At 30.7% G+C, this 13,125-nt stretch overlaps 1 protein-coding gene across 1 annotated transcript; it reads left to right on the top strand.

Moving 5' to 3' along the window:
• The first annotated feature begins 1,613 nt into the window (after positions 1-1,613).
• Positions 1,614-3,394, top strand: LOC130900264 (cuticle protein 8-like). The gene is made up of 3 exons (XM_057810770.1): positions 1,614-1,622; positions 2,041-2,166; positions 3,115-3,394. Exons 1-3 carry the CDS (start codon positions 1,614-1,616, stop codon positions 3,355-3,357), a joined length of 378 nt encoding a protein of 125 aa, XP_057666753.1. The 3' UTR covers positions 3,358-3,394.
• The last annotated feature ends 9,731 nt before the right edge of the window (positions 3,395-13,125 follow it).

Raw genomic sequence — 13,125 nt, forward strand, 5'->3', positions numbered from 1 at the left:
AACCTTCCATGAATCCTTTTATGACGTGGAGTTTTCTTTTGAGACCAATTCTTCTTAGTACTTCGTCGTTGGTAATGATGATGTAGTAGTTTTAAGTAAAGTTAGTACGTAAATAATACATCAATATGTCAATTTTTACAAATAAGAAAATTGTAGAATAATGTTGATTTAAGAAGTACTAAGAACTGCAACCGAATTCCACTTACTTAATATGGTAATATTTCTTAACGTTTAAACGAAATCAAGCTGCAATTTTTGTATATATACCATGTAAATATAATTATATTAATATATTACTATTGTGATAAAAGTTATTTTGAATACAGACCTCTTACATAACCTTGTTATCTTCTATTTATTCCATATTTGTCTACATCGGTTAGCGAACGTTTACAAAGAGGATAAGTTGATGTGTTTTTTCCACGTACGTCTTACGAATTTCAACTTACTTCCTAAGTGACAACCATACTTTTATGCAATCGACGTGGTTTCTGCGGTTACTACAATACATTCTTTAAATAATCAAGCGTCCAAGCGTATGTTAGAGATTGATATAAAGAAAACTCGTTTACCTTTTTGACTAGTTTTTCATTTATATACACAAATCATTATTTCACGAAGATGGTTCCAGAAGAACCTGGCCCAACAAGTAAAACACAACAATTTTGGAAAAAATATATTGAATTCTCATGCGATGTTCAATAAGTTCGATACTCTTGAGTTGTGGTTGAGTTTCAACGACGAATAAACAGTTTTCGAAAAAAAATCAGCTAAACAAATTTTCAATTAAATTTGAATTGATTGTGCTGTGGATGTGGAGTGGCTTTATCCAACTTTACTTTGCGGCAACGGCAAGTCTTGACGTGTTGTACTGAATATGGAATAAGCAAGTTTTTACACGTAACAGTCACTAATCTTTTTGAAACATTATCTGCTTATATTGATAGGAGAAGTTAAGTCAACATTTTAGTTCTTCAGAAAAGAAACCAAATCAGTTTTCAAGTACCTCATTTTTTGTCACTCCCAACGTAGACCCCCGTCGAGTCTCCCGGGAACCCTGGTGGTCGACCTGAACTACTTTGGGAATTACGGATCTAATGTATCCATTATTAAATCTTTATTTGCGTTGAAGCAAACTTTTCTAAACGCGATTAATAAATCACTAAGCGTTACTCGACATGATTCTTTTTGATACTGAGATATGACCCGAATTTGCGCTTGTAATAAACGAATTGAAATCATTAAAGAAGTAAATTATGACATTAACAAATTAATATTCTCAACCCATCAAAACGATATTCGTTTTTTAGATAGTAAAGATATAAAGAACTACTTTTCAATTTATAGCTCGTAATTTATCGATTTATTAGGACAATCTCTTACATAATGATCCGTAAAGATATTTTTTCTCAATTTATGTATACGCTTTACTAGTATAAGCTCCTTAAGTACTTTAACATTTTTGTCAATGAAATCTTTGATGTAATAGTGTTATGGGAACACTCATGGGGATGGTGATTTGAGAAGGTGGGAAAAACGACTTTATATAAATACAATTTTGATTTCACTTAATTGCTAGTATATGGTTGGTAGTTAGAAGTTCTTCGTAGAAAATGAATCAGGTATATTTTACATAAATAGTGTGGTGGATTGTGTATTTTTGTTAGTATGGTGCAAGTTTGGAATTAGTAGTGTGGATAATTTGATAGGAATCTAATCGTAATTCTACTTCTTTCTTAATCTAATGAGAGTTCGCAAATACTTTTTATGATTTATTTCACAGAGTTTTCACTAGTATTTCCAGCAAAAAAAGAGCTGGTTGCAATCTGATTTCCACATTCCTTAATGTATGATTACAACCATATTGATATAGGGTAAACCATTTTAACTAATATTATTTTTTATATACTCAAGATGCGATTCCATTGATCATTTCCTCGGTTACGTTCACTTTTCTATTTTCACTCAATTCTATTATCGAAACGGGATGAAATTTTGTTTTAACTGATTCAAAATGTCTTACACACATTTGATTTTCAGGTGTTATATATAGTACTATTGATTAGTCTGGTAAACACTAATCCTGTCGATTATCTTGGACATGGTTTCACACTGGTACCACATGCGGTAAATGTGGCATCACCAGTAGTAAAAGAAGAGCCAGCGGTAAGATACTTTTCGTAATAATATCTCTTCTAATTATAAAGAACCTATAAAGTTCGATTAAAGTTTAAATTAAAGATTAAAGCGTTCTACTTTTAGTTTTATTAAGAATTTCTTTTCCAAATACATTTTGCGCCCAAAATTCCATCAGATTTTTCCATCATCTAGTCGTACCAGATTTAAAGAAACAAACAAAATTTCGTAGCTCCAGAATTGATGTTTCTTTCAACACTTTCAGCTTCGTATTTTATAGAAATGTTTCTACTGCAAATATTCTTATAGAAAACCATTTGGTTAATAGTATTACTGGACGTACATAGTGGATGTTTCAGTTATTTGTCTTTATCTTCATCATTGCAATAGAATCTGTCTTCGTATGTAACATTTCCTTGTTTCTCGTTCAGTATCATCACCTTTTACTTAAAATCTTGATTAATGAAAATCTATACATCACAAATGTAATTGTAGGTATCACATATTTCAATAAAAACTTGTTCTTCTCTTTCAGAAAAGTCCATATTATTAAAAAAATACTTATAGCAGGTATAGGATTTGATTTTGAAAAAAACTACAAAAAATTTGAAAAAATTGATGAAATATTTGTAGGAATCGATAGAACGATCATTATAATTTAATGTTTGAAGATGATTTCATGCAAATGTTGGTAGCGGCTCCGTTTTAGATAGCTCATACGCAAGGTCAAATTTTGGCCAACTCTCTCCAACATATCGATCGGTATTTCACGAATAAATGCTTCAATATTGGTTTCCAGTCCGTCAATCGTTGCTGGTTTATCCCTGTAGACATTATCCTTAACATAGTCCCACAAGAAATAGTCCAAAGGCGTTAAATCACACGATCTAGGTGGCCAATTGACGGGCCCCAAACGTGAGATGAACTGTTCTCAATTTGCTTTACTTTACCATCATATTTTATATCTAATTTTTATAGGCTTATCCGAAATATCGTTTCGAGTATGGAGTGAAGGACAGCCACACAGGTGACATCAAGGAACAGTCAGAGGAACGCGACGGCCATGCAGTTAAAGGAGAATATTCTCTCGTAGAACCTGATGGAACTATTCGGAAAGTTAAATACGAAGACGATGGACATAGCGGATTCAATGCCGTTGTTACAAAAGAAGGTCACGCTGTTCATCCACCAACGCCAGTAAAAATCAATTATCATCACTAAAAGTGCTATTTTCATTTAGCAGTAGTTGAGTTGTTAGAGGTGATGATTAGATCACCAAGTTTTGTTATTTTTATAGGAAAAAAGAAGATTGGTTTTAATTTATATCAACCAAATTTAAGTATCTTCTTGATTGCATAATTATCCTTTGTATATTCCATGAGAAATTTCAAGGAAATGATAAAACAATTGATAACAATTGAAAAACAATTGTATGAGTTGAAAAATCATCAGTTTAGTCAAAATAAATTGTGGACCTAATTCTCTAGGAAAACTCTTATCATAGCAGATTAATTTTTTCAGGAATCTTTCAGTCTGTGATTCCATAATATGTTTCAGGTCTAAATATTTGCATTTTGGTTCTTTTTTGATCACGTTTATCGATTTTCCTCTAATCTAGTCTAATTGGATTTCTGTAAATGGATTATTTCATTATTTATTCGCAAATATAAATTTATATGTTACTGTTTTTATTTTCAGCGTAAGATTTGGTCGCTTCTTATACATAATCACATAGTTTTGTATTTTGTTATATATTTTACATGTTTTATCGCCAATATATATTACATTCCATATTTTTTTTAAATCTTATTAGTTTTTATTTTCAAAATACCACATTCTAACGTTATAGGTACAAATATTTTTGAAACGCTGTCATTTGCTAGTTTTTCAAATAAATCTTGACGTCAACATGTTTTTACAAGCAAACAGTTTTATTTGTTGAATGAATATAGATAAAAAATTGGATGATTATTATTTTCTATTGTACATAAAGATGCAACTGAAAATCTAGTGTCCTCATTGACAGCATCTACCCCAGAAATAGTTGATAAAATCCACGTCCTTAGTGATCGAACGTGAGATAACTAAGGAAGTTCTTAAATATTTGGGCGTGCGCCAACTCGTGATTTTAATAACCGCCATAAAATTTTAATTTCTGTTACAATGTGCCAGCTCGTGATAGTGGTTGTCATGAAGATTAGACAACTTGTGACGGAAGATTATGCAGCTCTGGATTTTGAAACTGACCTAACCTAATGTAATCATCCCTCTATTGAACAGCACTCTTAAATTTAAAATCATTTGCTTGCCCGCTTAACAAAAGGTATAGACCATATTTTGGGTTGAATTTTAATTTAATAAAAACGAAATTTTACAAATTACGGTTTCCGCTAATTTTAAACATTCATTTTTCTATTGTTCAGCACCTACCTAATGTTAGAGTCCAATTTAAAAAGATTGAGAAGAACTAGGTTTTGATTTTTGGATTTTTCAACTTTACAAAGTGGATTGAATACTAAATTCCAGGCAATACCCTTAATGAATCCGTCACGTGTTGTATTATGTCTTCGGAATACCTTTTCGTTTACCTGAAATATCTCAACGGATTAAAAATCGTCACGAGTTGTAGCGTATGTGTCAGGTGGATGTAACGATTGCTTGATGCTGATGAAAAGCTCGCTACTCCGAAAATTCAAACGAATAGTTTTATGTCTAAAAAACTTTATTTATCTAAATATTTTCGTCGTTATGTCAAAGTAGATGAATGATGTGACAAGTTTTTTAAATGTAGTTATTTATTACCGAGATACAGTATCCTAAAACCTGAGAAGAATGAAAGCAAAATGAAGATGGCAACGATGTAATATACAATACAAATTTAACGTTATACTTTTTGTTACTTTTGGATAATAATTTATTACTTCATCAAAATTCTAAGCAACTATAAGAACAATTATTTTTTTTATTTATACAAATATACTAACCACACTTCTTAATTATTGTGGGAGTTTTTAATATCTTGCTTTGGATGAAAGTTTTTTTTGTAATTAATTTATGATTGAATTAATTGAACGTTCATATATTTTTGGAAGCCTTCCGGCTGTGATAAATGAAAATAGATTATGCTAATTATGAGTATATCCCATTTTGAAATTTATTTAATGGAACCTGTCATAACAAATTTGAACATAATATTAAATATCCCACAAAATTTATAGGCGTGATGTCATGTCAGCGTCTTTTGAAAATCGCAAAAGTACTAATAAAGGTTATGCAGATTCGAATAATAAATTAAAAATATACTGCCTGTCTTGAATATAAATATTATTATTATTCGGACTATTATTAATGTATAATTTGTGCAGAAATTTTAATAAAACCACGACAACATTGGAAATTTCATATAGAAAGTTTCTAACGAAAAAAAAAAAAACATAAAATACTACGAAAGTATACAAGGAAAAATCATATTTGAAGCACTTGTTTCTGAACTGTAAATATACCCACTAATCTAACAAACTACAAATGAAATTAGTCAGCTGTATTATCGGTACATAAAAACATTCGAATACAACATTGCTACGCGTTAAATTAGACGAATAAAAATTTTTTTTGTAAATTACCGATTCATATCACCTCATATACACGACTTTATAACCTTCTGTTAATATGTAGTTGTTACTATCATTGCTACTATTATAGATCCGAACATTAATAAATCCATAGTCGGTTTTCTTCTTTCTTAACGTGATTTAGAGCATTATCTCTTATCACTTATCAATTAATTATCCGGGGAAAATTGTATAATGAGAAAAATATCCCAGTTACTGACTTGAATTGTATTGTAAACGTTGAAAATTATTATTATCCTGCAGTAATTGAAAAACTAAAAGATATTGTGAAACAAAACACTTTACAAACATGTTAAAAAGATTCTTCTCCCAAAGGATCACTTCATTATCCAGTTTTATTTGGTAGGAGAAATATAAAACGTTCAGATTTGCCGAACTGACCTTTCTTCGAAATTCGCGTATGTCGCAATCTACTTATAGCTAGCAATCGATGTGTGTAGTGTTTTCGAAAATGGGTTTAACTAAAGTGAGTATCTTCGTTCAAAATTAATATTATTTTAAAAGTTCACGTAAGTTATTTGATAATAATATGAGCAAAAAATTATTATTACATAATTACTTTGCGCTAAAAATTTGCAATAATTTTCCAAATTGAACTTTTATAAATTTTTTTCGTGCTTTAAAAAAATCTTCATTATACATTTTTTTATATTGCTAATGTGACTTAGAGGTTAACTTCGAATTCTTATTTTTATTACTATTCAACATTTCAAATGATAAATTCTTTCTGATGATTTTCAAATATTGATACATAAATATAATACCGAGTTTTTGATGGGTCGATACAAACCTTTCGGGAACTAATAAAAATTGTTATTTAGAATCTATTAAGGTACACTTAACTAAATACGAGGTTTTATTATTGTTTGCGAAATATTTTAAATAACAATAGTTAATTGTTAAATTTATAAAACCTGCTTTAAAGAGTCAAACTTATTTTGAGTATCCACAAAAAATATTCCTACATTTGATCTTAGATATGGTTCAATTTTTCTGTAGAGAAAATTTAGCATAGTATTCCGATAAAGGATTAAGTTCCTTGATGCGAACCCGAGCGCTAGAAATATGTATGACTAAACTCGAGTTTAGTAATCAACATGTATTTAGTTCCTTCAACTACTTTTGTAATTGTATCTATAACTTTATTGATTTTGAAATATATAGAGAACTTGTTTATGAACTATTTATGCTGCGCTTCAAGTTCGTGGTCTATGAATCCGATTTCTAGATCCAACCCTAAAATCTCGAAAATATGGCCTAAAATTTGACCTTCAAAAGCGTTTAGTCAAGCTCTGCACAGATTATAAGTTCAAAATAACTGTTAATGCTAAATATTGTTCTTACAAGTTTCGTTGAATGGATTTTTTACTATTCAAACTTCTATAGGGTTTCAAAAATACCAGATATTAATCTATTCCACAAAATATTTCTTTGATCACGCGAAGAGACAGCTTTGTACAGTCATCAAGTTGATAAGATACGTGTATCTGGCAGAAAGAAAACATTTTGGCTGATATGGAGACAGTTAGTTATCTTTTTTAATTAGCATTGACCGAAAGCAAGCATGATCATTAATATTCCTTGAATACATAAGAAGATTCTGGATTTGGTTCAATATTTCCACGAGGAAAAGAAGCTGTCACGTTAAGGGACAGCTTTGTATAGTCATGAAGTTGATAGAATACGTGGACCTGGTAGAAGAAGAATATTTTGGCTGATAACCAGTCAAATTTTACATTCCTCAAACAGACAAAAAGAAAATGTAGTTTATTTTTCCAATATAGTGAATAATATGCAAGAATATGCAGGCTAATAATCCGTAACTGTTACAGGGACAATCTGTACAATCTAAAGATGACAAAAATTAATTTGTCAATCGATTCTTTAACAAAAAACTTGACTCGAAAAAAGTTTATGGTTTATGAGATATGTAGATTTTTAGATCGTTGTGAATTTTAAAGAAACCGTTCGTCATAAAGAGACATTCTGAAGAAAATTATCATAAATTGTAATTATTTATTTAAAATACTTAAACCAATCAAACTTTTAGCATCAAGTTCCGGAAAATCCTGAATATCCGTTATGTTTATCAAATATCATTCGATAGAATTATTTTTTTAAGCTTCCAAGAAGAATTTTCTGATACTAACCATAAAATTTATGAATATCGCTTGAACGTATAATTTTAAAAACAAAACTCCTGATTAAATCAAATGGAATCGTATACGGGTGTCTTTTCAATTAAAGTATGGATCAGATATGATCGCAGAGGTTAACGATCGGTTTATAATTCGCCATATTATATATATTTAATGAGTTGCTTTAACCAGTTAATATCTAATGATACACCTACAGAAAAATTTTAGTCGTAGTTAATTAACAATATACATATTCAGTATTATGCAAATGAGGGATATAAAATGAGAATATGATAAGAATTTGATGATTAGAAGCAATGATTGATAGCAGGAAGACAGTCCAAGTAAATTAGCAGTTAAGGGTGTGGGGACAAAAACCCGTACAAACTCTTGGTTTTAAATCAATTATTGGTATGAAAATATGGTTACTATACTTTAATTACAACTATCCATATTTTATATAAATGATTGTGAATTCTGTTTTTCAATTCTACATGTGTAGTTGATTCCCAACCTTCAGAATATAAGTTTCGTTTCAAATTTCGCCAAAAATTTCAATTGGCTTCAGTTGTGGCTGCAATAGCTCCCACTAACTTTATTAACCTAGATCCATCACATGTTTTTGTCGTTTCAATCCCGTCAAATATGAATCGTCATCAATAATGATTTCCAAAGCTTTAGCGGGTGAAAACTCGTTTTCAATGAGACTTGTAAGTTGCTTTTCAGAATATTTGGGTGCCGATTTCCTTGATTTTTGTACTACGTTCTGTTCCTTTAGAATGTTGCTTACATATTTCTTATCGATTCTGAATTTTCTGTCCAGTTTTCGCAAACTAACTCTCAGTTTTCCGTCAGCCACTTTGACTTTGTTGACTTTCTTTCGAAATATCTTTATATCTAAATTTTTTCGTCTGGCGTTTTCCCTTTTTTACAATGTCATTAACCGTAAACGATTTCTGTAGATCACAACAACTCCTCATTATTTAATCTTTATTTCAATATTAAAATTACTTTAACTTCAGGAAAGTTTATTGAAGTTGATAAGCTAAAGAAACAAAAAAATCGTCTAGAACTCTCGCAAATGAATGTTGCAATATCTGCAAATGATTTTAGTTTATACTTTTCATATCTTCATTAACTATCTAATATACTAATTTCGTCACAAATTTCATTTTATTTATCAAAATATATACGAAATTAAGATCGAAAATTTTGATATAGGTGTCAAAAAATATATATTTCTCATTGAATAACTTTTGTGTGCTAGAGAAACTAAAATTATAAGCAGCTCTCTTTGCTTTTCGCTCTAATCTTAAACTCATAGAAACAAAATTATACCTTTCAGTTAGTGATTATTCCTATTCAATTTTCAGTATTTTCTTCTTCACATTCTATATCATATTATTTGCACATCATCTCTACCGCTTACAAATCACGTACCAAGAGACAGTATTCTTTTGGATTATACCAACTACCACAACATTGAACCACAAGGTAAAGGTACCTATTCATTTGGATACGAAATTGAAGATCCTGAAAGCCACAATATACAATTTCGCGACGAAGAACGAGAATCGAACGGAACAATCGTTGGAAGCTATGGATGGGTTAAACCTGATGGAAATATTATAATAGTAAGATACGTCGCAGATGAAAATGGTTATAGGTAAGTTGAAATTTTTTATTTAAAAGTCGACGTGAATGCTGTTGGGCAATTTCAATGCGAAAAATTGATAAATCAAAGGGTTTTTCGTTTGTAGTGTGTAATGAATTCATTATAGTCAATGAATATCAAATAAGGATCATAGTTGACTGATGATATTAAGTTCCAGTTAAAGTATATCCTACTAATACTTGTGGGGGGCGAATAATAAACATTTGAACGCTTTAAGTAGTGATATTTTAAAATGATTTAGTACTAGAATACGAACTATAAAATTCAAGTGACGCGACGCCACGCCACGCCACCTTAAACCATGCGGTTCACGCGGTACATTGTTGTGTACACATTTGTAGCATGCCACATGACGACACGCTTATTTTATCCTATAATTTTAAAAAGAAAAACTTTCACTAGCGTTGAGTACGTTATGGAGAGTTTTTAGAATGTTCTGCAGCGAATGTGATTTTACACAGTAAGAGAAAAAGAAGATTTTGGGCCCATACAATCATCAAAAACGTGGTGCCTTTCATGTATTAATCCAAGAACTGGAAGGCGTGTGGTGGGCTGAGTGTGTAAGCAAACAATTGAATTGAATGGAAAAAATATGGCGTGGCGTGGCGTGCTGCTAGTGGGTTTGAATCTTCAATCTCTGCGTTTACAACAATCATCGACTGATGTGCTCGAGCTGGTAGGTATTTTAAAGAGTCTTGTACATCGCATATTATTTAAAAATTTGGAACTTTACAGTTAGAAAGCAGATTTTTAGCGTCAAAAAACAACTGAATTAAACTAATAAGAGAGAATAATATCAAAGGGAACGAAAACTTTATCTGTAGACAAGGACATGGCGAGGGCTTGTTCGTTTAGGGTTACTATTTTGAAAAAAGATGAAATTATAAGCGGCTAGTATGAAGAGAAGCTATTGGAAGGTTTAACAGAAGAAAACAAACAAGTGACAGCCGCATTTGTATAAGAAAAAATTTTTATCGACAAGAAAAAACACCAGACCACGTATCTTTTATTGCAATGATAAAAATTAATGAACTGAGAGTTGATATTGCTACCTTATGAACCCTATTGGATATAATTAGTATCCACTGATTATTTTCTATTCTCATATCTCACAAAAATGACTTAAGATTCAAAGATTTGTCGACAATGATAGTGTGATATAGGATATGGATATGTTTAGGAGCAAGTCAATTTTTTTCTTTTTTTTTTGTTAGCTCGGGTGCTTATGGGATCTTATATTTTGTGTAGTTTTTTATTTCCCTTCTAGAAACCACAATTTTTGAGTCTACAAAACTATTTACTACCGTTTTTGTAGAAAAATCCTTTTATGTATTGAGGAAACTGCGATATTACGTTTATATTAATTCACGAAATTTCGTTTTTAGGGCGATAGTGGAATCGTCAGAAGGTCAAATCAAATTCTATGGACAACCGCAACCTACCGTTGATCAATTCACAAAATCTTCAGCCATGAAGAATGCTCTAAATTCTAGAATAAATTATTTACATGCATCTCATCATGAACAACATTGGAGACCTATCGATTATTATCATATGGATAAGAACCAAATAAGTGACTTTGTGAATGTTTAAAACAATTTTTTTATCAGTAACCAGATCTGGGAGCTGCTTGATTTCACAATGAAGCTGAAATAATTTTGTTTTTTGTACATTTTATGTTAAGATTACATTTCTATTTATTCCATTAATTACTCTAGTGTATTTTCCTGTATATTTTCTATTATTATCAAATCTCCGTTCTATTATTCCATCATTTAGGTTCTGGAAAATGGTCCAATCATAAAAAAGCTTAATTTCAGTTGAATTTAATCTTGTAAGTTTCGTGATACCTTGTATTTCTTTGGAAATATATATTGAATTATCAACCCATGTCATCTTGTGTGATTTTTTTGTGAAAAATGTATGCAAACAACTTGTATAGGATGCAACGAACTGGTTGAATGTATGATAAATTGCAAATTATCCTTTTATGGTCTACGGGTAGGCGAAACTGCATTCTCTCATGCAAGAATGACCCATAACGTGGAAATTTTAGATGTAACATTGTTCAATTTACGAGATTATAAAATAATGATGATTCCTAGATATGTAAAAGAATATTTTTTATCGATAGTTCATGCTGAAGTTGTTTTAAGAAAAGAAATATAATATAAAATATTTATACGAAGGTGGTTTTAACAAAGAGACTTTTCAGAGGTAAAAAATACACATTAGATGAAAGTGGGGTAGATTATTATATCCCAGAAACAAAAATGAAGTCGAAGCAATGGATTCCATCCGAGAAATTTCATCTCAAGGAAGCACAAACAGCTTTTTCATCCAAGTTAATCGTTACAGTGTTATACAATTTAAACGGTGCGATATTTATTGATTATTTAGAAAGATAAATTAGTTTAATATTCACTATTTACTCCGTTCTCATAATCAATCGATGTGTTTCCGTTCGATTACTGTTTCTCATCATAAACTTGGGAGACAAAATATTTCAGAAACGGATAGTGAAATGACACGCTAGATAATCCGATAATGTATAATGAAATTTGTATAATCATTTTATGTTTAGGTTAGAAACTGTTTGAAAATAACTTCTACATGACAGCCTTATTCAAATTTACGAAACTTTACCATTCTTAAACAAGTTTACAGTTTCCATTTCTAGTTATGTATTCCAATTACTCCAGAGCAATCTGTTGTACACCGTATACTTAAGCTTTGTTATTTGAGTGTCAGTCTGTTTTACGTGTATAAGCATTGCCATATGTTTTCGTTTTTTCAAGTTAATTATGGATAATTGAATAATATAAAAGATAAACTCAAATTGTGTTGAGTATGAGTAACAGATCGAAATAATAATATTAGAAAGTGTAAAATTTTCAAAAAGACAATGAATCATCTACTTCGATGTCTCCGATTTTTTTCAAATTTTGGGATATAAATCTATCTTCAATTTGAAGAAATATGGCCACTTTCATTTTCCCGAAAATCGTTTTTTGAGCCCTGTGGCACCATTTGTTGTGAATACGTTTTCTTAAGCGTTTCAAGTTTTTCTTCAATTTATCGTTGTGTTGATGTCTCGTCGTTTCCAAATAATACAAACGGAAAGCAGTAAAGACTATTATTCTCATCACACCCACACAACCAGTTTAAAAGTACGTTTATATTCACGACTTTTGCATTTATTTACAATCGTAATTAATATACTTGGTTTGAGACGCCCAACACTTTTTCTTCTATAGAAATATTGCACACTATATTCACCATTTTATCAAAATTCCCGTATCGACACCGATTATCACATTCACGAGCATCCGTGTGCACTGATTTCATGTGCACATGGATTAATATAAACTTCGAACATCGCTTTAGACTATGGGGGTGAGGGGGCATGGGATTGACCAATCAGATCTAATATTCCGATGTGTAGTGAACTAACATATCACGATTGGCATCGGACAGCTGGATTTTCGATTTGTTTTTTGTTTTCTAAATGAAAATAGTTATTAAAATAATGAGAGGACAGAAT

Source organism: Diorhabda carinulata, chromosome 12 (genome assembly GCF_026250575.1).
Source record: "Diorhabda carinulata isolate Delta chromosome 12, icDioCari1.1, whole genome shotgun sequence".
Lineage (NCBI taxonomy): Eukaryota > Metazoa > Arthropoda > Insecta > Coleoptera > Chrysomelidae > Diorhabda > Diorhabda carinulata.

Coding starts and splice junctions, on each gene's coding strand:
- LOC130900264 (XM_057810770.1), top strand. Junction 2,167..3,114: donor TAGTAAAAGAAGAGCCAGCG/GTAAGATACTTT, acceptor TAATTTTTATAG/GCTTATCCGAAATATCGTTT.